Source organism: Rhyacophila brunnea, unplaced genomic scaffold, assembly GCF_057557595.1.
Source record: "Rhyacophila brunnea isolate RB1 unplaced genomic scaffold, BYU_Rbru_1.0 scaffold_13, whole genome shotgun sequence".
NCBI classification, from domain to species: domain Eukaryota; kingdom Metazoa; phylum Arthropoda; class Insecta; order Trichoptera; family Rhyacophilidae; genus Rhyacophila; species Rhyacophila brunnea.
The window spans coordinates 36,729,920-36,754,650 of record NW_028232785.1 but is presented as its reverse complement, the minus strand read 5'-3'; the positions used below and the strand labels follow the sequence as shown (position 1 = coordinate 36,754,650).

The window sequence follows — 24,731 nt, the reverse complement described above, 5'->3', positions numbered from 1 at the left end:
CCTTATACAGAATTGGCAGTAGACTAATAGGTCGATAGTTTTTCAGATCTTCAGTGTCTCCTTTGCTCGCTCACCGTCCTCCCGGCCAGTTTGAGAACATCGATAGTCAGCCCATCTTCTCCCGGGGCTTTCCCACTCTTCATGCACATTATAGCATATTCCACCTCTGTGGTGGTAACCTCGGGAAGAGGATCTCCATATTCTCCGTTCACCGGAAGATCTGAATTGATGTCAGTGTCATCTTTGTATAGAGCGCTGTAAAACTCTACAACAGTGTCCAGTAGATGATCCCAGTTACGCACGATACTTCCATCTTGCGCTTTTAGTGTCGTGATCTGCCGTTTCCCTATTGACAGATGCTGCTTGTTCTTATGTAAGCTTCTTCCTGACGCAACAATTGATTCTACAAGGTTCATATTGAACTTACGACGATCTTCTTGTAAGTTTTTACGTGGAGTTTTGCACAGCGTGGAGTACTCGAGATCATTTGCAACTTGTTGCTCGCTTTTCGTACTCCTTCGCAGCTTCATAAGATCCAACGTTTCCTTTGAAAGTTGCTTACTCGTTCAACTACAGCAGCAACTGTCTCTTCCGAAGATTCTATAATGATTTTTGTTATTGCTTCGGTGTTTTGTAGGGAGATGGGGTCATTTTCAGCCTTGAAAGCCGCTAGCCTGTTCTCCAACTCTTGTTGGAATTCGACTCTGCTTCTCAAACCTCTGCGGACTCTGGGCTTCTGCATCAGTTTGGATCTCTCACGTTTGATGTTAAATCGTACTTTACACCTTACCATTCGGTGGTCGCTGCCAGTATTAAATCTGTTAATGACTGTGCAGTCTAGAAAAATATCCTTCTTGTCGGTGAGGATGTAGTCGATTTCGCTGGTTCGTTTTGCTGGGCTTCGCCATGTCCATTTTAGGGAAGGCTTCTTTTTGAAGAATGACTTCATGATGTAGAGATTGTGGTTTTCCGCAAACTCCACTAACATGTCTCCTCGGCCATCCCTGGTGCCATGTCCGAAGTGCCCGACCGCTACATCATCCTGGTGTTGATATCCGATTCGTGCATTAAAGTCCCCCATGATGATAGTGAAATGACATTTCCGTTTATTTTTCAACGTACTGATTTCTTCATATAGCTCCTCCACTTTTTCATCAGGTGAGTTTTGAGTGGGCGCATAAACTTGCAAAAGCAGAATCTGGTATCTTTTGCTGAGCTGAAGTGTTAAACTTGCTACTCTATCTGAGGAGAAATCAAATTCAACTATGCGATCTTTCCAGAGTCTGTGGATTAAAAATCTGACACCGCTTGAGCGTCCGGCTTAGTCCCATTATAACAGAGTACATGTCCGCTGTGGAGATTGACGATATCGTCTCCTTGTCGTCTTACCTCGCTGAGCCCGACAACATCCAATGGATTTTTTCGAGTTCTTCTTCGAGCTCTAGAAGTTTGGCGTTGCTGCATAATGTTCTCGCGTTATAGGTGGCAATGGTCATCGGTAGGCAGCCGTTACCGTCTTTCCGGGGATTCTTAGTACCCTCTGCCTTCCCTTGCTGATTGCTGCCGTGATCAGTGTTAGGTTGGCCTCCGGAGAATAAGGGCCGAGATTTTTGTTCTTGTTCCATGGGGGTATTTGGACATATCTCTTGAAGATACTATTTAGGAATGCGAAAAATATCACCTGCATAATATGAATAATATTGTTTTAACAAGGTTATTCAGCAAAATGTCTCATTTCATGTTTTATATGATTACCAAGTTGCGAGCATCTAAATGAACATACATTGCATTTATAAGGTTTTTCACCAGTATGTGTCATTTTATGTGTTTTGAGTTCACTATGAGTAATGAATTTTTTAAAACACAAATTGCATTTGTGTGGTTTTTAACCAGTATGTGTCAATTGAAGTTTTTTTAAATTACTAATTTGCTGAAAAATTTTAAAACACACATCGCATTGATGTGGTTTTTCACCAGTATGTGTCATTTTATGTGTTTTGAGTTCACTATGAGTAATGAATTTTTTAAAACACAAATTGCATTTGTGTGGTTTTTAGCCAGTATGTGTCAATTGAAGTTTTTTTAAATTACTAATTTGCAGAAAAATTTTAAAACACACATCGCATTGATGTGGTTTTTCACATGTATGTGTCATTTTATGTGTTTTGAGTTCACTATGAGTAATGAATTTTTTAAAACACAAATTGCATTTGTGTGGTTTTTAACCAGTATGTGTCAATTGAAGTTTTTTTAAATTACTAATTTGCAGAAAAATTTTAAAACACACATCACATTGATGTGGTTTTTCACATGTATGTGTCATTTTATGTCTTTTGAGATCACTACTTCCGATGAACTTTTCAAAACACACATCGCACTGATGTGGTTTTTCACCTGTGTGTGTCATTTTATGTCTTTTGAGTTCACTACGTGTTATGAACTTTTTAAAACACACATCGCACTAATGTGGTTTTTCACCAGTATGTGTCAATTGATGCATTTTTAAATTACCAATTAGCAATAAAAAAATTAAAACACATCGCATTGATATCGTTTTTCACTAGTATGTATCATTTTATGTCTTTTGACATTACCAATATTCAGAATTTTTTTAAAGCACAAATCGCAATGATGTGGTTTTTCTCCAGTATGTGCCGTTTGATGTGATTTTAGAGTATTTAAATGCGTAATTTTTATTAAACATACATTGCATTAGAGTCATTTATCACCAGTATGAGTCATTTTATGATGTTTTAGAGTTTTAATTTGTCTGAATTTTTTAAAACACACATTGCATTGATGTGGTTTTTCACCAGTATGTGTCATTTTATGTCTTTTGAGTGAACTATTTGCGATGAACTTTTTAAAACACACATCGCACTGATGTGGTTTTTCACCCATGTGTGTCATTTTATGTCTTTTGAGATTACCACTTCCGTTGAATTTTTTAAAACACACATCGCATTGATATGGTTTTTCACCAGTATGTGTCAATCGATGTTTTTTTAAATTACCAATTAGCAGAAAATTTTTAAAACACACATCGCATTGATGTGGTTTTTCACCTGTATGTATCATTTTATGTTTTTTGAGATCACTACTTACGATGAACTTTTTAAAACAAACATCGCACTGATGTGGTTTTTCACCCGTGTGTGTCCTTTTATGTCTCTTTAGTTCTTTACTTGTGATGAACTTTTTAAAACACACATCGCACTGATGTGGTTTTTCACCAGTATGTGCCAATTGATGCGTTTTTAAATTACCAATTAGCAAAAAAAATTTAAAACACACATCGCATTGATATTGTTTTTCACCAGTATGTGTCATTTTATGTAACTTGAGTTCACTATTTGTGATGAATATCTTTAAACACACATCACACTGACGTGGTTTTTCACAAGTATGTGTCAATTGATGTGTTTTTAAATTACTAATTTGCAAAAAATTTTTAAAACACACATCGCATTGATGTGGTTTTTCACCTGTATGTGTTAATCGATGTGTTTTTAAAGTACTAATATGACGAAATTTTTTAAAACACACCTCGCATTGATGTGGCTTTTCACCAGTGTGTGTCATTTTATGTAATTTGAGTTCACTATTTGTGATGAATTTCTTTAAACACACATCACACTGATGTGGTTTTTCACCAGTATGTATCATTTTATGTTTTTTAAGATCATAAATGCGCCGGAAATTCTTTAAACAAACATCGCATTGATGTGGTTTTTCACCAGTATGTGTCATTTTATGTAATTTGAGATCACTATTTATGATAAACTTCTTAAAACACACATCGCATTGATGTGGTTTTTCACCCGTATGTATCTTTTGATGTGTCTTTAAATTACTAATTTGCAGAAATTTTTTAAAACACACATCGCATTGATGTTTTTTTTCACCAGTATGTTTCATGTATGACTTAAGATGCTGAGACATGCATGAAACGTAGTGATGATTTAGATGTTTTACAGTTTCAAACACTCCACAACAATTATTACAAATAAAGTTACGTGGGAAATATGTAACTCTTCTCAACATAATTCGAACCTCCTTTGGCAAGTTTAATTTCTTAAATTCGAGTTTGATGTTCTGTTCATCGATGGTTATTTCCGAATGCTGCAACATCATTTTTATGTTTTTATTGATTGCATGTGCAATTTTGTTGTTACTTGGGTCATTATCAACCGTATCTTTTTTAACGATATCCAATGGTTTACTCTTACGTACTGCAAAATATTTCTGGGTAGAAATCTACAAAAAGAATAGGAATATTAATATATTCAAAGCAATACTATGTAAAAAATATCAATAAAATATACTTATGTTCCAATGTCCCCTAATATAGCACTGATACTATGTCGTTTGTAAAGTGTTTTTCTGTTAAAACAATACGTTACACTGCGCTCACTCGTTGACATTTATAATCAAAATCTTTTCTTTTTTTTTAATATGGTGAAAATTACAAATTATTAATATAAGACGTTTACAACATGTAATTTAGAAGAAAATTAATAATAATAAAAGAGTATTAAGTACATATTTATTTAAAAAAAAAAAAAAGATGGCCATTAAAACAGTAGAATTAGTATAGACATGAAAAATTTAAATATTAAGGAAGTCACCGAATGAACTAAGCATACCCTATTTTAAGAATTTATAAAACAATGCCTACATATACTCATCCTGACGCATGTGAAATATGTCAATATCTGATGAAATTTCGTTGTACAAACTTATTGCCATCCTAATTTCCATTACCAATGGCAGGTTAGTTGTGCACCTTTGGAGAACAAAAAATGGATGCCCACGATTCTTAAGATAATTATCAGACACACAAATGAATCCCACGAAGAATGTCAGTTTTCATTTACGCCGCGTGTAAGTCGGAAAAAATATGTAGCTAAATGAAGATCTCTTTTAAACTTTAAGCTACAGTATGTAAGCATACCTAATGATCAGTATATACAGTCTGGCAAATCTTCATGAATAGAACCACGCTTGAACAACTCTAATAAATTATTCAAATTTACTCAGAAAAGCTGTTGTCGATTTACATAACTTATAGATAACTGCATTTAAGAGCAAAATTGCGTTTAGCGATGAGGTTTATTTTTTCTTAACGGGTTTGTTAATAAGGAAAATCGTCCACACTGAATAAGACCAATCTAGAATACTCCCTCGTATTCATTACATCCACAAAAATGCACCGTTTCATGCGGTTTACACGCTGGTGGCATCGACGCACAATTCTTTAAAAATTGGGCGAAAACCCACGTCAACGTCAATGGAAATCCTTGTCATACCATGATTATTTTGATTTAAATATGGATTTATTCGAAAGAACAGTGATTTAATTTGAACAGGATGTGCCATACAGCTATCGCAACCATCGTTTTATTTAAATTAAGTATTGGCGGTCACTTGATTTTGAGAAATGGACCTGTCAAATAATTGCACAAGCGTGTCAATGTGATATCTCTGGATTACTTACTGTGAAGCTTCGTGAAGTCACTGGTATATGCTGATAAACCAGCAGCATTTAACGTATTAGAAGCCAACATTTCACGTACTATACGACCGGCAGTGCTTTAATAAAAGTAGTCCAAATTGGGCGCCCAGAAATTGCTTAATTGAGAATACTAAGGCCACATACCCGAAATCATTTTCAAATGTTAATGTTATGTAGGTGTCGAATTTTCGAAAAAAAAATATTTAATTTTAACTTGTAATCTTTTTTACAATTTAAAGTTTCATCGGGCTTTAAAAAAAACATTTGTAATTAAACATACCTGGTCTAATGGCTTGTATTGTAGATTAGAGCAGCAAGGTTGGGTTAATTCATCATCAATATGGTGGATTGAATTCTCAACAAATTCTTCTTTGATGATAACTCCCTCATTATTATACTCATACTTAATATTCATCATATCGTTTTCACCCTTCTAAAAATAACAACATTGTTTATATTATGTAACAGTATAATCATTACAATAAGTCAGAAAGGGTCTCTTAGAACTCTTTCTTAAATAATTGGTCGCCTATTGACACAACCACAAAAATGCGCGCCTTCAGCGAGATTTTTTGCGACGATTTTATGACGTCATAACTATTTTGGTCCGATCGAGAATGTCGATTTCACGTTGGAATACGCGGCCTACTTCGAGAGCTGACTTACAGCCACTCAGAGTGTGCTATGGATGATTTCTTTCAGGTAGACCAAATGGTCTTATAAGAATAATGCAAGTAAATAAAAAGTCTAGAAATTGAGGTTAAAAATAAACAATTCTATGTGAACACCTTAGGCGATATCATTAGCTAAATGCTGTAAACTAAAGCTAATTTATAACTATAATCTTCTTTGAACTATATAAAATCATTTTGCGTAGGTACGCAATATTTTGAATTCGCGCGAAAAAATAAAATCAATAACGTAATCAATCTATTTCGGGCAATGTAAAATCTTTAGTAGAATGATAACATTTTTATAGCATTGGTTGGCTGAATTTTCGATCAATTGGCGAGCAGTATAAAATTAAACGTAAATGTCATCATATAGCTGGAGTGTGATTCGCCAGAAATGTTGTCATTTTTTTTGACAACGTCCAGGCTGTCGAGCAGTGTTTCCAACCGTACTATAATGATAGTATTTGTACTGTAATTTTGGGCCGCGTACTATGTACGATATAAAATAGGTATAGTATGCCCAAAATACTATTTTTCCTAAAAAAAAAACAAGCCGACCTTGAATATTTGGGAACCTACGGCCCGCGGCGAAATATTTTTCAAAAAAAAAACGAGCCGATCATGAAAAATTGGGAACATGCAGCCCGCGGTGAAATAATCTTCCTAAAAAAAACGAGCCGACTATGAAAAATTGGGAACTTGCGGCCCGCGGTGGAAAATGTACACATTCTACTAAATTCTCCGTAATTTTTTTTCTGATAAACAAAAAACCTATACATTTTCAATAGATGACAACGCGTACTATATTTTATCCCCACATACTATAATTTTGGAGGCTCTGTACTATAATTCCACTTTCAAAATATGGCAACACTGCTGTCGAGTTAAAATTTTTAATAAAGCAGTGGGAAAGTATAAGCCGCAGGGGAACGTCGTATCGGTTCCTCTGCGGAAAAAAAGTTGAAAATATCCACTCGGGAGAAAAGCCGAGATTTAACTGCGTAAATAGTGGCGCATTCAATGCATTCATTAGTTTTCCGTGAGAAATCCCTTGCCACGAATTGAGTTCGAGAAGTATTTAGAGTGTCACGAAATTGTAATTATTTTGATTACTCCGCGTTTGATGTAAACAATTGCATCACTTTACGATGACATCATTCATCATGAGCCGCGCATGGCAACCGGTTTACAGTACCCTTACGAGGACTTAAGTACTAAAATCAATAACCCTCAATCTAGAGGACGTTGACTCTCACCTCATGAATTTGTGTGACGTGTGTAATTAAATAAATAAATATAAAAATGAATATGAATAGTTATATACAATAAAATTAAGTAAATAAAATAAGTTTATAAAAATAAATATTGTTGATTTGTCAGTAAATAAAATGTAGTGTTACGATATATGATAAAAATTAATTATAATAAATTTATTTTATGAAGGAATAATTCAATAAATAATAAAAATCATAACTACAAAGACTTTTAATTTGAATAGGTCCACGATCTATATTACGACTGCCACAATTCGGTACGTAATCGCGGTAATATTGAACTTGAATTGTCAGCTGTTCTTTTTGACGTTTCGCGCACGTGGGTGCGGAACGAATTCAGATTAAAATAAAGTATCTAAAGGATCCTGACGTCATTCTATTATTAGGTGGCGATTTCAAACCATTAATATAACAATATTGTTGCGGTGTGTTCGAAAGTGTCGATAAGAACTTTTATTTGACTACCCCCTCCGACTTAGAACTGAGCTAGCCTAAAGCAGGGGTTCTCAATCTGGTCTAAGGGCAGGACCGGTTGAGAATACAACGCCCTTGTGGTTTTACCAGGACCGGGGTAACGTCACTATGAATGACTTAATTTGGCAGGTGAATGTATAATTACCGAACGACATTCCATTGTTATGGGCAATCCGACAAATTAGTGCACTCTTGCGGTCATACTTGTTCGTTTAAGTACAATTAAGAATACATATTACAGATGGCTGGGTTAGTTTTTTAAAATGCATTAAGCCTCGCCTATACCAAACCAAAATAAATAAAAAATATTCTTCCATCATATAATTTAATAACATTATGGATCGATTTCGCAGGGGTTTTCTTAAATTTTAATGACTAACATCATCAGTAAATTATTTTAGTCTTAGTTCAATGGAAACAAATACGTAGATACGAATGAAGAAGTTTTGTGTGTACTATTATGTTGGATATTAGCAACCTATGTAAACCCTTTGCAGCTGGATGATAGCCATTTTGTAGTATAAATAAAAAAAAATATACGTATAGTATACAGATGACAATATATAATGCATTATATACCTAACAACAATAATCAAATAAGCATGTGTAGTATAATATGAGTTACGTGTGAATCACTTGCAAACGTGGACGCATCAAACTTTTCATACGTGTGACTGCCTTGGTCGCATGGAAAAGCCACTTCATCGAAAGTCAGCGACGCATCAAGCATACGTTGATGGTACTTCAAAATGTGCGCAGATGAAAAAATTCACAACACACGTTGCAAACAAAATTTCTATCGAAAAATGAAGCTCTGTTTAACCTCAGACGGACTTCTATCGCAAAGACAAGCGCTATTCCCTTTTTTATGTCCATTTCTTGCACATCAATTTCACCAAACGACTGTGCAGACTGTCTCTCAAAGATATCAGATGCTATCGTACAAACCATGTCGCAGTTTACTCGACCATAAATGTCCATTTAGTATTTTTGTTGCATTATTGGACACCGTTGGAAGCACTATACCTTCTTTGAAGACACTATTGCGTTTTGCTTCTTGTTTGCGTACTGCTTCGTTCAAAAATTGCCCTCGATTAAAGAGGCACGTCAATGAGATTTGATTGTTTCGCTGTTGTAACTGTTGTAATTTTTCGGTCGAGTAGCGACCCGCACTACGACTAGCGACAGTCACTAAATACCAAACAAGTGATGATATCGAATCGAACTCTATGTATAGAAAATTTGGGTAGAATTATGGGACAATACGACCAAAATCGGTTTATTGTTCGCATATGGTTACTAAGGAATAATAGGTATCGGTTATTACGCTATAATATGCCTACCTATTTCTACTGAACTCCTACTGTGTAAATGTCTAAAATATCAATTTTTCTTAATCTTAAATGCCGAGAAAATAACATAGGTACGGAATGTAATAAATGACTATCATTTTTAGGTTAGGTCCTGTCTGAAAAAATATTTTCTGACAGATCTTGACAAGTGGTTTTCCGTTTCAAACCACTTCTGATGGTCAGAAAATGGTTTGAAGTTTGCTGATACAGTGAACTAAACGTTAAATCTAAAACTATTCCGGTTTACTTATAACGCATGCGCAGTGCGCCAGTTTTGACCTATCAAACTGTTTACAAACGCCTAAATTTATGTTGTCATGCTGCATGGTAGATAATTTAGTAAAATTTGGGGCTTACAACATTGATTGGTTACTAAAATTTTTGAAAATAGAATTGGTCTATTCTCACCCCATTTCACGTATTCTACGGCTGCAAGTAGTTTTTTTATAGACAATAGGCTTACCTTGTATTAGGTACCTACCTAAAAAGGACTCATGGGCGATTAATTTTATTCACCATACAATTGATCACATTTTTAGATAATCGCATTAATTATTGCTTTACATTCGAATGATTGTGATGTATAAATCATCATATTTAAATATACTTACGTGATTTAACAAAAGATTTATATACCTTCTCAATACTATCTCAAAATATCTGTTTTAGCAATCGCCAATAACTCGAATCTACTACGAAATCAATAAATGAAACAAGTTTGACCGAATTATAATATAATAGTTCCTTATGAAGTTTCAAAGATGCATTAAAAATTCGAACCTTCAATATAAGACGGCATCAATGGAAGAAATCGGCACATATACCTACGTACAATTGAACGTACCTGTTGTATTGGCCTGTAATCTGAATTAGAACAACCCGGTTGAGGGTATTCATCATCATATAATGGGTATGTTATATCTTCAATTATATCACGCTTGACGACAGCTGGTTGATCATCTGTCTCAGATTTTATATTAGAGAGGTCCGCCATATTAAGGCACTGAAAGAAGCATTATTACATTTTGTAAATACGGTGAAAACAGTTGCGGGTCTCGTAATCATCATATAACATAGTATAATATTTATATTTAACAAGAATTAGTAGATAAACAAACTTAACCTATAATAGGTATCACAGATGTATCGTAGCCGTCAATTTGTATAAACATGTAATTTTTTAAAACAAAGTTTAATGTCACCTTATGTTCCTACATAGTTTGTAAAAAAGCCACAGTTTATAATATTAAACTCTTCGTTGTTATTCTCAATCTAATGTTATTTTAAAATAATAATTTAGTTTCCAAAAACTAACCTCGAAATTGCAACTTGAAACGTCCGCATTCTCTTGCGTTACATGAATGCGAGGGTCCGGGTTATTTGGATGGCTAGTCAGCGTGTCAAACAAAGGCTTGCCTTCTATATCGGAGTGTTCTCCATCACATTCTTGCTTCACATCCATGTTAAGCGTATATATTCCAGAAGCAACGTGTTACGTTACAGACAGGATCCTTCCAAGGTAACGTTAGAAGAGTGTTGCCGCAATACTGAAAAGTATTTCCGGTAAAACAACATATAATAAAAATACACACTTGACACAAATTGATAATATGTATGTTTTTTTTGTCTAAACAAAACAATGGCACGTAAATAATTGTCAGCATTTCCTCAATCATAACGAGAACAGCGCATCTCGGTATATAATAACAAATAAATCAAATTGGGTTTTTTCTCCTATAATGTCAACACTGACGATATCCCACTCTCTACTCAGTGTTTCCAACCATACTATAATTATAGTGTTTGTACTATATTTTTCGTCTGCGTACTATGTACAATATAAAACAGGTATAGTACGCCCAAAATACTATAATTTTGAGAAATCGGAAAAAAAGTGTCCAATTAAAGAAAAACAACGCCAAAATAATCCGTGAGAAGCAAAAAAAATAGTCCCCATGTCTAAAAAAAGGTGACGTTAATTACTTAACACAGCGATTTCCAAACTGAGCGTGGAGTGTTGCAAAGGGAGGCGCGAAAATTTTATCACAATTAATGTAGCCACAGGTTTACAGTTTGCAAATGCATATTATGTAGTTTGTAAAACGGCCGCTAGTTATAAACTACACAATAAACAGTCATATAAAAGGTTGCTTTGCAAACCATTCTGCAAATATGGAGACTAATTTTATAATCTCTCACTTCTATACTATTGTGAAGGGCAATGGCTTCCTCGTAAAAAATGAAATAAAAGGGTCAAATTAATCATAATGTTGAAATTTGAGGCAAATTTGTATAGGAACGATAATTTTGTTGTTAAACTTGTCTATTTGGTTCAAATTTAAAAAAAAATGATTGAATAAATCAATCCAAGGACCAATAATTCATTCACTGATTTAAAACGATAAAGTGTTAGGAAATCAAAATGACAAAAAAAAAGTTCGCCATGTCTCCACTTTAAAATGATTTCTACGCCAGATATATTGAAGCAAACAAAAATCTATTTACTGAGTTCTTGGTTAGTTTGCTAATGCACTTTTCACATTATTTTATTAAAAGCAAAAAAAGTCGCCTGCTTTGTTTCGAAGCTATTAAATATTTTAAATATGTGGTTGAAAAATCCTGACCCGGGGCGTCCACTTCAGGATGTGGGGCCATGATAGAATCCATTTGTTAATGAACGAAGATGAATTTGGATTGACTATAATTGAAATTGATTGTGCTAATAAACAAGCACATTACGTAGTAAAACCTTGTTTATTTTATTTTTAGTAGGTACATTGTTGACTATTTTAAAAGGTGTCTGTATTATCTAATAAAACAAGGGGGGGAGGCGCCTAGATTAGATATTTTAAAAGCGAGGCGTAGTAACATAACGTTTGGAAACCACTGAATTAACATTTGAATTTTGTCTAAAAAAACGAGACGTTTATTACTCTTCACGGATATTTTGTCTAAAAAGACGTTAAACACCCCACGTTTAATTTTTTGAAAATGCAGAAAATTATTGGTCACTCACGCGTACTATATTTTTTGGCGAAATACTATAATTTTGAAGGCACTGTACTATACTTCCACTTTCAAAATATGGCAACACTGCTCTACTAGTCTCCAGCGACAGGACATACGTTTTAGTTACGATAAAAAATCTACGGTGTTCTTGACATATAATAATACCTTCAAAATAATACCATAATACCTACAAAATTCAATAGGTACATTATTGTTTATCAGATAATAGCTACAAGGAATATTATTAACTGTATTTCGGCAACACTTATATACAATCTCTAGCACATTGCATACAATTGTTGATACGCAAACATGGGAGCCAAGCGAGAATGTGATGGAGACCAATCTGGTACTGAAGACAAGTTTGATGTAACAACTAGTCATCAAAACAGCACTGTCACGCGCACCTATATAAAGCAGGAGAACACAGACGATTTCAGTTGCGATTTTGATTTTAGTTTTTATTTTATTTATTACGTTTATTATGTCAAACGGAAAGTTGCGAGTGCCCCTACCGCCAAAGCACAATAAATACCTCCTTAAATGAGAATATACCTTGATCAAAATAATACTTTAAGCAGTAATATGTGGTGATAAGTGGTAAATTAAAAATCGGACATTTATTATGTCAAACGGAGAGCTGCGAGCGCCCCTACTGCCAAAGCATATTGTCTAGTGACCCCGGCGGTTGACTTTGAGTAGGTATGCTACAGTTGAAGGAGGTTTACGTAATATTAGCGCAACTGGTCACTTGTGCTTCATAGTACTTTATTCAGGAATTGCCGTCCAGGGGGCGGCATTTTGTCCAGGGACGTCACTGGTGGCGGCAACTATTATTATTATAGTCTACATATAGGATATAATAATTAACCTTAGGAATCAAACAATAAATTAATAAACAAAAAGAATAAATTTGTTTACTATTTAGCATACTTAATATTATTTTATATAAATAACTGTTGAAAATATAAAGTTACGTGTTCAACAAAGAAAGACTTTTCATTTATTATTTAATTTTGTGATTCCTGGGTTCAGCCAACATCTTGAGAAGAAGCCAATAGAACCCGGGATATCTCAGTTGGTACTTATTCTTTAATTATTTAATAAGATGAATTGTTATTCAATTGATTTTAACAACAGCTACTAACTTTGATTTTTTTGATATAATATATCAATGATTGTACCTAACTTTATTAAAATAATATTATCTGATTTTATGTAGTTATCTCATGTAGGTATACTTCGTTTCACAAAATATTATTTTCTTGATTACGGCAACACGAACGAGGACGCTTCATTTTCCTTTCTATCACTGAGCAGAGCCGTAGATTAATATACGCAGACCAAAGCCCAAATATTGAAGCATGGATACTATTATCAAGCGCGACCCTGATGAGGAAGAGCAGCCTTGGTTTGAAGTACCAATAATTACGAACCCAAACGTCCCGGACGCCTCCACCATAAAGCAAGAGAATGCTGGTGATTCAGGTTACAAGTTTGAGGTTAGTTTTTTTAAGAATCTGTCAAATACTACTCCAAAACACCAGTATGGAGTATAGGTAGTATGTTTTTATATTTAAGAAACTATTTAAAAATGTTTTCAAATATTGATTAATTAATGACACTCGAACATTAAATTCAGCAGCAATTATTATTTTATTTTAGTAATAATTGTTCATCATTATATAAGTACATGCTAGGCGTATAACTCGTTTAAACGTGTATGGATTTACTGCTGACAGTACGTATTATCGCGGCCGTAACAAGAAAATGCACGTATTGTCATGCAAGTTGCAATATTGCATGCATCAATCAAAAAAGCTTCTGAATTTTTATGCGACAAATCTGCGCCAGCGCAGTAGAACGATAGTGGCGAACCGGGCGACAAAAAAACAAACTTCACCGCTCATTTTGAGGTGAACCGATTTCTTTACCGTGAAATGATAAGATCGCGTCTCGCTCACTCTTCATGAATGAAATTGGAGAGAGACAGCACTTTTACGTTTAAACAACTATTGTCACGATAGTTTAAAATACTCACGATTGCTTCAAATAAATCGATGCACGTGTACAGGCATTATTAATCTACCTATACTGCTAGATATGTGTATCTTACTAAAAGATACTGAGTTTTAAAACGAATATAGCTGACTGTCAAACACATTTCGTGATTGTATTTAACTTACTTATAGCATAGCATATTATACCTACTCAAATTTTTGTATTAAAATAATAAGCATTGCATGGGTAGGTGATTATTTTTTAACTCTGTTAACGAAACGTGCGCTAACTTCTCTTTAATAAGTAATAACATAATATAGGTACTCCAATTCTCCTACAAATAACATATATATATATAACGATACATGGGCTATTCTATACTATTTTTATTATATTGTGATCTTATAGTATTATGTTCCTTTCAGTACCCCGCAAAATCTGAGAAATACTGTGGGTTTGTTGACGTCAAGCGCGAGCTTATCGAAGATACAGTAAACCCATTTTATGATGAAGATCCTCAACCAGGATGCTCGTATTCAGATTGCAGACCAGTACAACAGGTATGTCCGATTTTAGATGTAAAGATTTCATCTCCTCGGTGACGTCTTCTGTCGAAGGTCGGCAACCGAATTGCATTCTATCTCAATTCTGGATCAGCTACAACTATAACTCTATGTCACTTCTACATTGAAGTCAGGACTCAGTGCTCGAAATGGACCGGAACGCACCGGAGCGCCGTTGCGGTTCGTGCAATCGGTAAAGTTATCGTTTCGTCTCGTGGAAAAAACAATTTGACCGTCTGACCTAGATAGGCCATATAACAAAAAAATTAACACATTAATTTTCAGAAAATTGTCAAGCGCTCCGGTTCGTAAACTTTTCCATTTCAAGCGCTGGTGTAGGTAGGTACTCTAGTTAGGTACTTACCTTCATATAAGTACTTGAATTAGTTTAGTATTTGAACGTTGTACCTGTGTGTGCTAAAGAAGCAGACGACTTTAGTATTAAGATTTTTTCATTATCACATTTGAAACCTAAAACTCCAAACCCTTCAAACTCCATAGTTTGTATGTTATTTTTATTTGTTAAATACCTAAGCTTATTTCGTTTGTGTGAGCGCATTAACTTGTTTTATGTGTGTAAAAAGTAAACCGGATACGGTTTGAGATTTGACGTTTGCCTTAGTGTTCCAATGAAAATCATACCATTCCAAACTGTCAAAAATGGTTTGGAATGAAACGTCAAACCAATTATGACGATCCATAGACTAATGACGATCTGTTAAAATTAAAGTGATGAAAAGCCTTATTCGGCATTTTTATATCGTGAGCTGCTCATATTAATATTTTAGACATTTACACCATAGTTCACTTGAAATAGGTATTTATATTAGGTATATCTTAATAATCAATACCTACCTATTATTCATAAGTTACCATAGGTACGCGAACAAGAGATCGCATTTGATCTTATTATCCCAAAATTCCAGCCATATTTTCTATGCAAGGAGTTCGATTTAATATCATTAGGTAACCACCCATGTTATCATGTCAGAATTTATCTTCATTTTATTTATATTTTGTAACGGAGATTCTAAACTACAAACTGTGTTAAATCAACCCGGAATGATCAGGTTTTATATTACCTAACGAAGTTTATCAATTTGTGTTCGATTGTTGTCAGAGTCACAATATTCATGAAGCATTATTTATATTTTGTACATTTAAAATTAATGAATACGACAATTAACTTTGTGTTTTTGTAGACGCCGAGCTATAGGTTCAAATTTCATAACAAGTTGACATTTTAATAAATGTGTTGCTGTTTTAGAGACAAACAAGTTATTGAATTATTTTTGAGTATCGGCAACACTAATTAGTAGGTAGTCAGAAATCGCGTTCCCGTGGAAATTCTGCCAAATGGTCCGAAATCCAACTGTCCGGTTTGATTTGTTTGATTCAGTGTCAATGGAACGAAACATTCTTATTATATTGTAATTGAATCTGCAAGTATAGTAACACGACAATGACTAATAATTTTATCGCTCAAACTAAAGGCCGGTTCGTATTAGTCGAGCAATTTAGTCGGGTGGCAAGTAATTTAGCAACTAAACATGTATGAACAGAAATTTAGTCGAGTAATTATTTAGTAAAATCATTTAGTCGAGTCAAGCAATTTTGTTCTAATTTTTCGGTCAAGTAGCGACCCCCACCACCTCTCACTAAATACCAAACAAGCCTCGAGACAAGTCTGAACACGTTATCTTTAGCTAGGTTCATTAGTTGTCGTAGAATTTCTTCCTCTAATTCTTCTAATATATGTAGCCATTGCAAATGAATTTATTAACTTAAACGGTGGCTTAAACGTTGGAATATCACGCCGTGGGTCCCAGGTTCGAATCCTGGGTCTGGCAAGTACAAATATTGTTTTTCAATTTGTGTGTGAGTCAGGGTATGGACCTAATAGGTTGAGGAAGTGGCTGACATCCATTTCTCGTAAAAAACAAAACCTGTTAATACAACCTCTGGTCTGTGGAGGCCCCAATGATCCTATTAGGATCGTGACATGACCCGGCTCGCGGCTAGCTCTTAAATGTGGCCGGGCTGTCACTAAGGATGCAGAGGATGAACTGGGGAGGTGTGGTTCTCCCTTGTAATAATACAACTTTTGATTCCCCAAATAAAACTCTCAGTTGGTATGGTACCGAATTTATTCAGGTTCTAGTTCACGGCTTCACAATAAAGTTATCTGTCATTGTTCTCGCAATTAAATCCCATTAAAGTGTCAGTAAACTATTTATTTGTTCGCTATAGGATCTCTGTGAAATCTTTCACAAGTTTCCAAAAAGTCACACCTAACTCAGGGAATGTATACGCAGATATTCTTTGAATATTTTTATTTCACGAAATATTTTCTCGTAAGAAAAATTATAATTTATTCTTTAGACACATAGTATTGGATTTATAAAAAAAATAGAATTTATTTTATTGTTGTTTACAAATTTTATTTATATTTACAGCATGTTTACAAATATTTATTTGTGTTTACAAACTTGTTTACAAAAGGTTTGTTTATGTTTACAAACTTGTTCACAGTTGTTTATTTATATTGACAAATTTATTTACTAAAATTTGATTTTATAATTATTGTTTACTTAATAAAGTTTCAAAAATTTATTTTATAATCCCGAAATAATTTCTAAAATTTATTATTACAAACTGAATTTATTAATTTATTATTATAAACTGAATTTATTAATTTGTTTTTATCAAACAAATTCGATCGCGTAATTTATTCCGATTACGTCACCTCGTACGATGCGTAATGAAAAAGAAAATTACTCCGCGACACACGTCACTACCGACAGATACGTGGTATTCGCGTTACGTTTCGCCCGCCGAAGGGGACTTACTTTACGTATATATCGCGAATGCTACTGAGAACCATGTCTCGCAAACTTGCAGAGAGGACTGCTGCTCTGCTGAAGATCGCTGGTGAATAGTGTAGAAAACTAACGAATATACGGAAAAAAGTGTCACCTTTTATACCCTCAGGATAGAGGTTTAATAGGAAACAGTCCGTAAAGGATGGAAGATCTATCCCTTTCTCTCATGAGATAAATTTACGTATATCTCCCGTTCCTGACAACTTTCTAATAGAGATAACTTCCACTTTAGTCAGGTTGAATTTACTCTACTTTATTTTTGCAAAATTAGGTTTCAATAGGGGTGTTTTTAACACCTTCTAGAACATGTTTCTTAAATGCGCAGTTACGATGACGTAATAACAACACCCCCTCAACGATACGCCACTGCGCACTTCGTTGATGAATTTTCCTAGCTCAGTCGGTGAGGGGTTATTAATAATAACGCTGTTTCCTTTTGAAAAATTCGGTAATGACTCGGTTTATTTTCGGTATGTAGCGTCCAGTAGATAATATTTTTACAGGCCAATGTAGGTGAAGGCGGCAGACAAGTAAACGTGACGCCCGATTACAGCGAACGCGAGAGATATTTCACACCCGTAGGTAAACGGGATGCAAAAATCTCACCGGGGAGTACTTTGGCGTTCAAGAAGCGAAGAGATGCGCGGCAAAACTGGTGAGACTGGTCCAGAGTGTTTGAAGAGAGGCTGCTAGTAGAGAAGATGTTGTTCCTGAGAGAAGATCCGGTAGACTAATAAAAATCTCTCGGATGCGCCCTCTTTTATAGCAGCCTCCCTTATTCTAATTGGTCCAAAGAGTTTGAGAAGGGGTGACCAAAGATTCTACTATGTCCGTTAATTCGTACTACATGTTACCTCTTGTTTATTTAATAAGAATTTAATGGTTTGTCAGAAGGACCAAGTATCAAGAAATAATATATTCTGTGCACGTGGATGGATATATTGACGTTATAAAATATCGTCTATCTAATTCTATGGAATTTATATGAATTTATTTAGAGCATTTAAATAGCTATCTCCGGCATAAACTCGCGGTTTTAGTCTTATGCCAGGAGTAAACACACGATTTGATTAGCGTTTAAATTACATGCATTTACAACTACTTACTAGGTACCTATTGACATAATAATAGGCCCTGTAATTATTATCCATCGACCTTCACATAAACATTTGTGATTTTACGATGTAAACTTGTCTGTTGCCTTTACCCTTTACAAATACATATTAATCCTATATTCATATAATCAGATATAATTATTATGAACACAAAAATCGAATAATATTTCCTAAAAGTTGAATTTAAGGAACTCTATGATGCTATGATTTGTTTTCGCGCGCTTAATTCTTTTCTAGCGGAAACATTTTTGCGTACGTACACCGATGCACACATATACCAATGCATCGGCCGGCCGTTGGTGCGTCGCTATTGCCGGCCACAGACGGACAGTTCTCGTAACAGGTTGAACATGCCAGTTAATAACTATACAGTTATCTTTGGTAGATAATCTGCGGCGCCCATAGACGGACACTTTTCGACCTTTCAGATATGTGCCATGTTCAAACTGCCAGCGACCCCCCACTCCCGTGTTTTTGTAAAACTGTTGGAATTTCAACTAGCCGAAAGTTCTCGTTTGACGTTAGATGCTGGTAACGTAAAGTAGGAGTAGCTGGCGCGATTTGGCGGCAAATTTTGACAGTTCTGTCATAGTTCGTTCGTAAGAAGTATATTATTTTTGTTGCGTGTTAGTTCTTTTGCGAGATACTCATATTATATAATTACGAATATTGTGGTGTCAACTAGGTACCGCAAACAATATTTTCCACTACTTAAATACAAAAATATGTCTAGGTATCATGGAAAATAAATCTAGACAAAAGAAATATGTACTTACGTAAATTTAGTATTAAGTTAATGTTATAATATGTACCAAATTAATAGATATTATTCAAAACCAATAAGTAAATTGTTTTGGTGATTGAATAAAACATATTACACAAATTTAATGTATATAACCCTGATTTAAATAAAACAATACGTATGTATTTTATCTTAATTAAATTTTATTAAAACAACAATAAGTATACTATGAATAATTTATTCAAAATAAAAGAATCTGGACATATATTTACACAAACAATAAATTGTAATCATAATAAATCTAACAAAGTAAAAATATTCGTAGATCAATCGTTCGTTCAAGTATACCCTACTTAAAACTAATTTAACACATGGTACCCCTGTGTATGATCTCGGCGAACATAACCTCCATAGTTTTTGACACTTGATCTGCCACAGACAATAACTGTACGTATATGGGCACGTCTGTTGACAGTTCGACAGATTTAAATGGGGTAGTTAAACTGATCTGTGGTGTGTCCACTAACGTACAGTTATTGAACAGTTATTGTCTGTGCCATGTTCAAACTGCTACGAGAACTGTCCGTCTATGGGGGCCTTATGCCCGTTTATCTGCGATACGGACATGTATCGACAGGTTTCCATCTCTGTTGCTATGCGGTTTGTCGGTGTTGCCACGTTATAAATTTAAGTATTGCCGTTCGCAGCATTCTCACATACTTACACCGACGCGCACACATACCCGCGCGTTGGCTGGTGTTGCCATGTTATACATTGATTCTATAATTATTAGTTTATTATTAACGAGTTTATAGATGGAAATATCATTCGATTAGTGTGTTCCACATAACATTTTATACGTCTTATTATAACCTCTCGCTACTGCATTCGTCTCTTTATTTTGACAATCATTCTGGCCCATTTATACTAATATACAATTACATAATAAACTTATATCTAACATTTTATATTACATAATCACAGGTTTTATTGTGCAGAACAAGGCAATTTCACATCCATCATTCTTTTATACTGTATTACCTTGTTCGTAGCAATCGATGCCCCGTTCGATATGTTTACATACCGAACGGGTAGCGTAAAAACCTGTGAACAGATAAACAATTATATATGATTAGACACGGAAGCGTTTTAGGCGTTTTACTAAGCCGTATAGTTAGAGATCAGGTTTACATGTCGGCTTATTACTAATTAATTTATTAGGCGAAGACACCTACCTACAGGTAGGTGGTGACAGTAACCAAAACAGTTGATTTTATATAATTTTTCGTGTTCAAACGAAGGGGAAAGTTTTTAGCTTTCCAACGAGGTATCGGAATAGGTATTCGTGTACTAGATAAGGGGATGGCAGTCTTTAAATTTAAAACGTCAGAACGAAAGGGTTACACCCACGTCCTGGTCCTTTCCACCACTCTCGGCCATTTTAGGCCAATAGAATTTTACTAAGTTTTAATAAAACTGTTTGGTCCCTCTGAGACTTCTTTATTCGATAATTACCTTTCGGGCAAATATTATTACGAAAAAATACTATAATTTCATACTTAACACTTACACGTAAGTATATAAATGTTCGATTTTAACAAGATGTTAATTATGAGTAATTACCAATTTATTTAATCTTTCACAGTAGCTTTTTCATAGTAATTTAAATGCAATCTTTAATCTATTTTTGTCTCGCGACGTGAATCAGCTGGGCGGCGCATTCGACCGAAATAGAATTTCCTAAAAGTTCAAGGTCGCGCGTTAATTTGTGTTTTTAGTTGCGATATTTGATTCTTTTATTTACCTAGGATGCGATTAAGATTTATTATTGTTTATGGGTAGAAACCCATCTATACCATAATCTCAAGTTTTTCTAATAGTTACTTTTATAATATTTATTATAGTTAGCGAGTTATAGTATGACTAAAGTCTATAATTAATAATTACGCGTCTATAAACATAGGTACGCGTTTGTAACATTTTTATAACGATAGTTTGCTTCTATCTTGTTTTAATAAAATTAGTGTTAAAATTCTTTACTCATAATTACACAGTACATAAATTTATAAATGTTAAATTTTCTTTTTCAATTTCCATACATTTCTATTACTTATATAAAAATTATTCAAGCATGTACTTGTCAAATTTTACGTAAACCATCTCTCCCATAACTTATTTTCTAAGTTTAATGGAGATTACGTCGAAATTCACGACGTGACATTTCGAGGCCTGTGATCACAGTGTTACAATTACACTCGATCAGTCTCGATTTTCTGAAGCGAAACTTTTACGTAAAATTTTTATTACATTTACAAAAGAAAAGGTTAACAACATACATTTTACTTTCTACTACTAAACGATTACGCTACTGGTTACCTGTTCATGGTCTTTTTCGACCATTTCACCCCTGCTCCTTCCATAGTTTAGAACCATGGGACTTATATATCCTGTTTGTACTTTGTCGTGAGGTTGTCGCACGGCTATTGAGAAGTATAATTGACGATTAGGCTAGATTTTTATAGTTATGTCGTTAAACCATACTCTGCCATAAACACTAACTGAAGGTCGGCGTTTTTGTTCGTGTCACTAACCTAACCCGCTCCTGAGTGTGTGATAATGCTGCATCGAAATGTATGGAAATATCAAACTCTAAAAAATTACAAAAATTATTCGATCTGGAAGCATCTCCGCCGACAGAAAAGGGTATTTAACGTTATTGTCTACGTGGGATAAACTGTTTCCAAACAAAATAATAAATGGTCATGCGGTCATCTGCGGCACTATAACCGAAATACATTTATTATGTACCTACTTACCAATCCATTGTGATTATAACTATTGAACACTTAATGAAGTTACGTTAGCTGAAACTGGTTTTACTGTGTATACAATGTGTAATAATGCCTCTTTCAGTCCCTTGAAGCGGACCTGTCTGATATAAACTCTAAGACAAATGATCAACCAACCGTCATCAAGCGCGAGATTATCGAACATATAATTGACCCATTATATTGTGATGGTGACGATCCTCAACCGGGTTGTTCATATTCAGATGTCATCCCAATACGTGAGGTTGGTTCAATTATTGTATAATGTGCTATTTTTCTTACCATGGTGCAGCCTTATATCGAAGGTTGGAATTTGCAATATATATTATGTTTTAAACTTAGAGCCGTTTCACACACGACACCATTGCCTAGAGACGCTACATGAATAGGCGCTTTCAGCCGGAGACACGAATGTATGAATAAAAAACAGGTAAATAGTTATGTCAAAGCCATCGATGTGGACAAATATTCTAAAGCAGGTTATTTTATGGCGGGCAGGCCGTAAAACCCAAGATTTACAAAGCGTTCTGACGTCCTGCAATATTGGATGCACGTTATAGTTGCGTAACAGACAATGCATATTATTAACATACAGACGTAACTATTGAAAAATAACACATTTCTTAGTTTATCCCATAATTATCCATATTAAACATCTATTTGTAGCCTGTCATACCATACCAGGTAGGTTAAGCCAGTTCCCTGGTGCGAATATTGTAAAAAAAAAAATCAAAACAATATTTTAATTGTTTGAAATATCGCTCGGTGAGTATATTATATTCGCATGCCAAATACAGTTATACATTAGCGGTCACTGATAGCAGAAGAAAGACTTGTAGGCGGCCTACTTTGGCTGAACTGTGATACTGTTGCATAATATTAATAATGTTGTTTTCAGAATCGCGAAAACGTTCTGATAAATATAAAGTCAGAAAATGTAGGAGTGGTCATCAAAAAAGAATTTGTTGTCAATGCAATCCGCCCAATCGATAATGGTAATACTCAACGTGACTGCTCGAATCCATTAGAACAGGTACGTTCCAATTATTATAAATGTGTTTTAAGCCCGATAGAACTTTAAACTGTAAAAAATAACACAAGATAAATTTTGATTGTTTTTTTAATTTAAAAGACAGACGTGCATGGCATTTACATTTTTAATGGTTTATGACATATTGCCACTGCAGCTGTTCTCAACGAAGCAAATCCTGGTCGCCCAATTTAGTCAAATTTTTTCGTGCAATGCCAGTTGTATAACACGAATAATGTTGGCTTTCAATGCGCCAATTTGCTTAACTATCAGCATCAGCCAGTGAATTCGCAAACCTCCACAAAAAATATCGCCTGACTTTAGAGATCAATTGACAGGTCCATCTATGGAACTAACTTATCCCCAAAATTTGATACCGATGAGTGCTGTCGTGGTATGGCACATTTCGTCCGGATGATTTTCATTATATTCTCAAAAATATTATTAATCAATGCTCCACAACGCAATCTTCAGCCTCATTTTGAAGAAATATTGTCCGGTAATGCAATCAAGGGACATTTATGGATCGATCTCAATCCATGTGCGGCATATTTCCATACTAACAAAGCTGTTAAGCTACAATGAGCTAAATCACTAAACGCAATTTTGCGAGAAAATGCAATTATAAGTTGCGCGAATCGACAACATATTATTTTATAGGTAGATTTAGTAAATTTGTCAACGTGACTCTATTCGTGTTTTTTTGCTAGACTTAACCAATCAGTAATGTCATGAAGTCAACGGGTGTCACACATCACACAACGATTTGACAGTTATAGACTATTTTCGACAGTTTTAGACCATTAGACTATCTTAGCAAAAAAAAAAAACACTTAGAGTCTGATACAGAAACATTTGTCTTAACGCAGATTTCCTTAGGACAAAACACTATGCACAAACATCGTCCTTAGCTAAGATCATGTTGTCTATGGTTCACCTCGTCTTAAAGCTTCGGTCGTTTTTTCTATTGAAAATAATACCATGTTGAAAAATTCTCTTTCCTATAGGTAATTATTATTTTATAATTGTTAAACGATGACAAAAATATGACGACTGCACTTTATAAATGCAATAACTATTAATACATATTAATATTTAATTATAATACTCTTATGTTTCCGTTGTAAGTCATTATACGTGATTCTACAGGCACAGCAAGATATTTTATTAACATGGTAACTCTTGTTTCTTGCGCGGTATCCGGCGAACATAAGTTGAGAGGGGGAGAAAAAAAAAAGAATAGGCCTGTCTATCCATTGAAAAAGTGTCGAT

The 24,731-nt window shown here is 34.5% G+C and overlaps 3 protein-coding genes across 3 annotated transcripts in view; 1 reads left to right on the top strand and 2 right to left on the bottom strand.

Moving 5' to 3' along the window:
* Positions 1 to 526: 526 nt before the first annotated feature.
* LOC147077428 (uncharacterized) lies at positions 527 to 1,081 on the bottom strand. The gene has a single exon (XM_085941083.1). It carries the CDS (start codon positions 1,079 to 1,081, stop codon positions 527 to 529), a length of 555 nt encoding a protein of 184 aa, XP_085797209.1.
* Positions 1,082 to 1,385: 304 nt separating this feature from the next.
* On the bottom strand, positions 1,386 to 10,791 carry LOC147077427 (uncharacterized). The gene is made up of 5 exons (XM_085941082.1): positions 10,605 to 10,791; positions 10,134 to 10,292; positions 5,796 to 5,948; positions 2,814 to 3,366; positions 1,386 to 1,585 (listed from the first exon to the last, which is right to left on the bottom strand). Exons 1-5 carry the CDS (start codon positions 10,749 to 10,751, stop codon positions 1,386 to 1,388), a joined length of 1,212 nt encoding a protein of 403 aa, XP_085797208.1. The 5' UTR covers positions 10,752 to 10,791.
* Positions 10,792 to 13,614: 2,823 nt separating this feature from the next.
* LOC147077426 (uncharacterized) overlaps positions 13,615 to 24,731 on the top strand; it is a 30,194-nt gene continuing 19,077 nt past the window's right edge. The window contains exons 1-3 of the mRNA XM_085941081.1: positions 13,615 to 13,800; positions 14,725 to 14,859; positions 22,515 to 22,638. Coding sequence (XP_085797207.1) covers positions 13,663 to 13,800; positions 14,725 to 14,859; positions 22,515 to 22,638 — 397 coding nt within the window. The 5' untranslated portion in view covers positions 13,615 to 13,662. The remainder of the gene's footprint in view (positions 13,801 to 14,724; positions 14,860 to 22,514; positions 22,639 to 24,731) is intronic.

What these genes read in the sequence shown, in the direction of transcription:
- LOC147077428 (XM_085941083.1), bottom strand. Translation starts at nt 1,081, where the DNA reads ATGGGGGACTTTAATGCACGAATCGGATATCAACACCAGGATGATGTA.
- LOC147077427 (XM_085941082.1), bottom strand. Translation starts at nt 10,751, where the DNA reads ATGGATGTGAAGCAAGAATGTGATGGAGAACACTCCGATATAGAAGGC. An exon ending in TTTCAAGTTGCAATTTCGAG is followed by an intron (nt 10,293 to 10,604) that starts GTTAGTTTTTGG and finishes TGCTTCTTTCAG; the next exon opens with TGCCTTAATATGGCGGACCT. An exon ending in ATTACAGGCCAATACAACAG is followed by an intron (nt 5,949 to 10,133) that starts GTACGTTCAATT and finishes TGTTATTTTTAG; the next exon opens with AAGGGTGAAAACGATATGAT.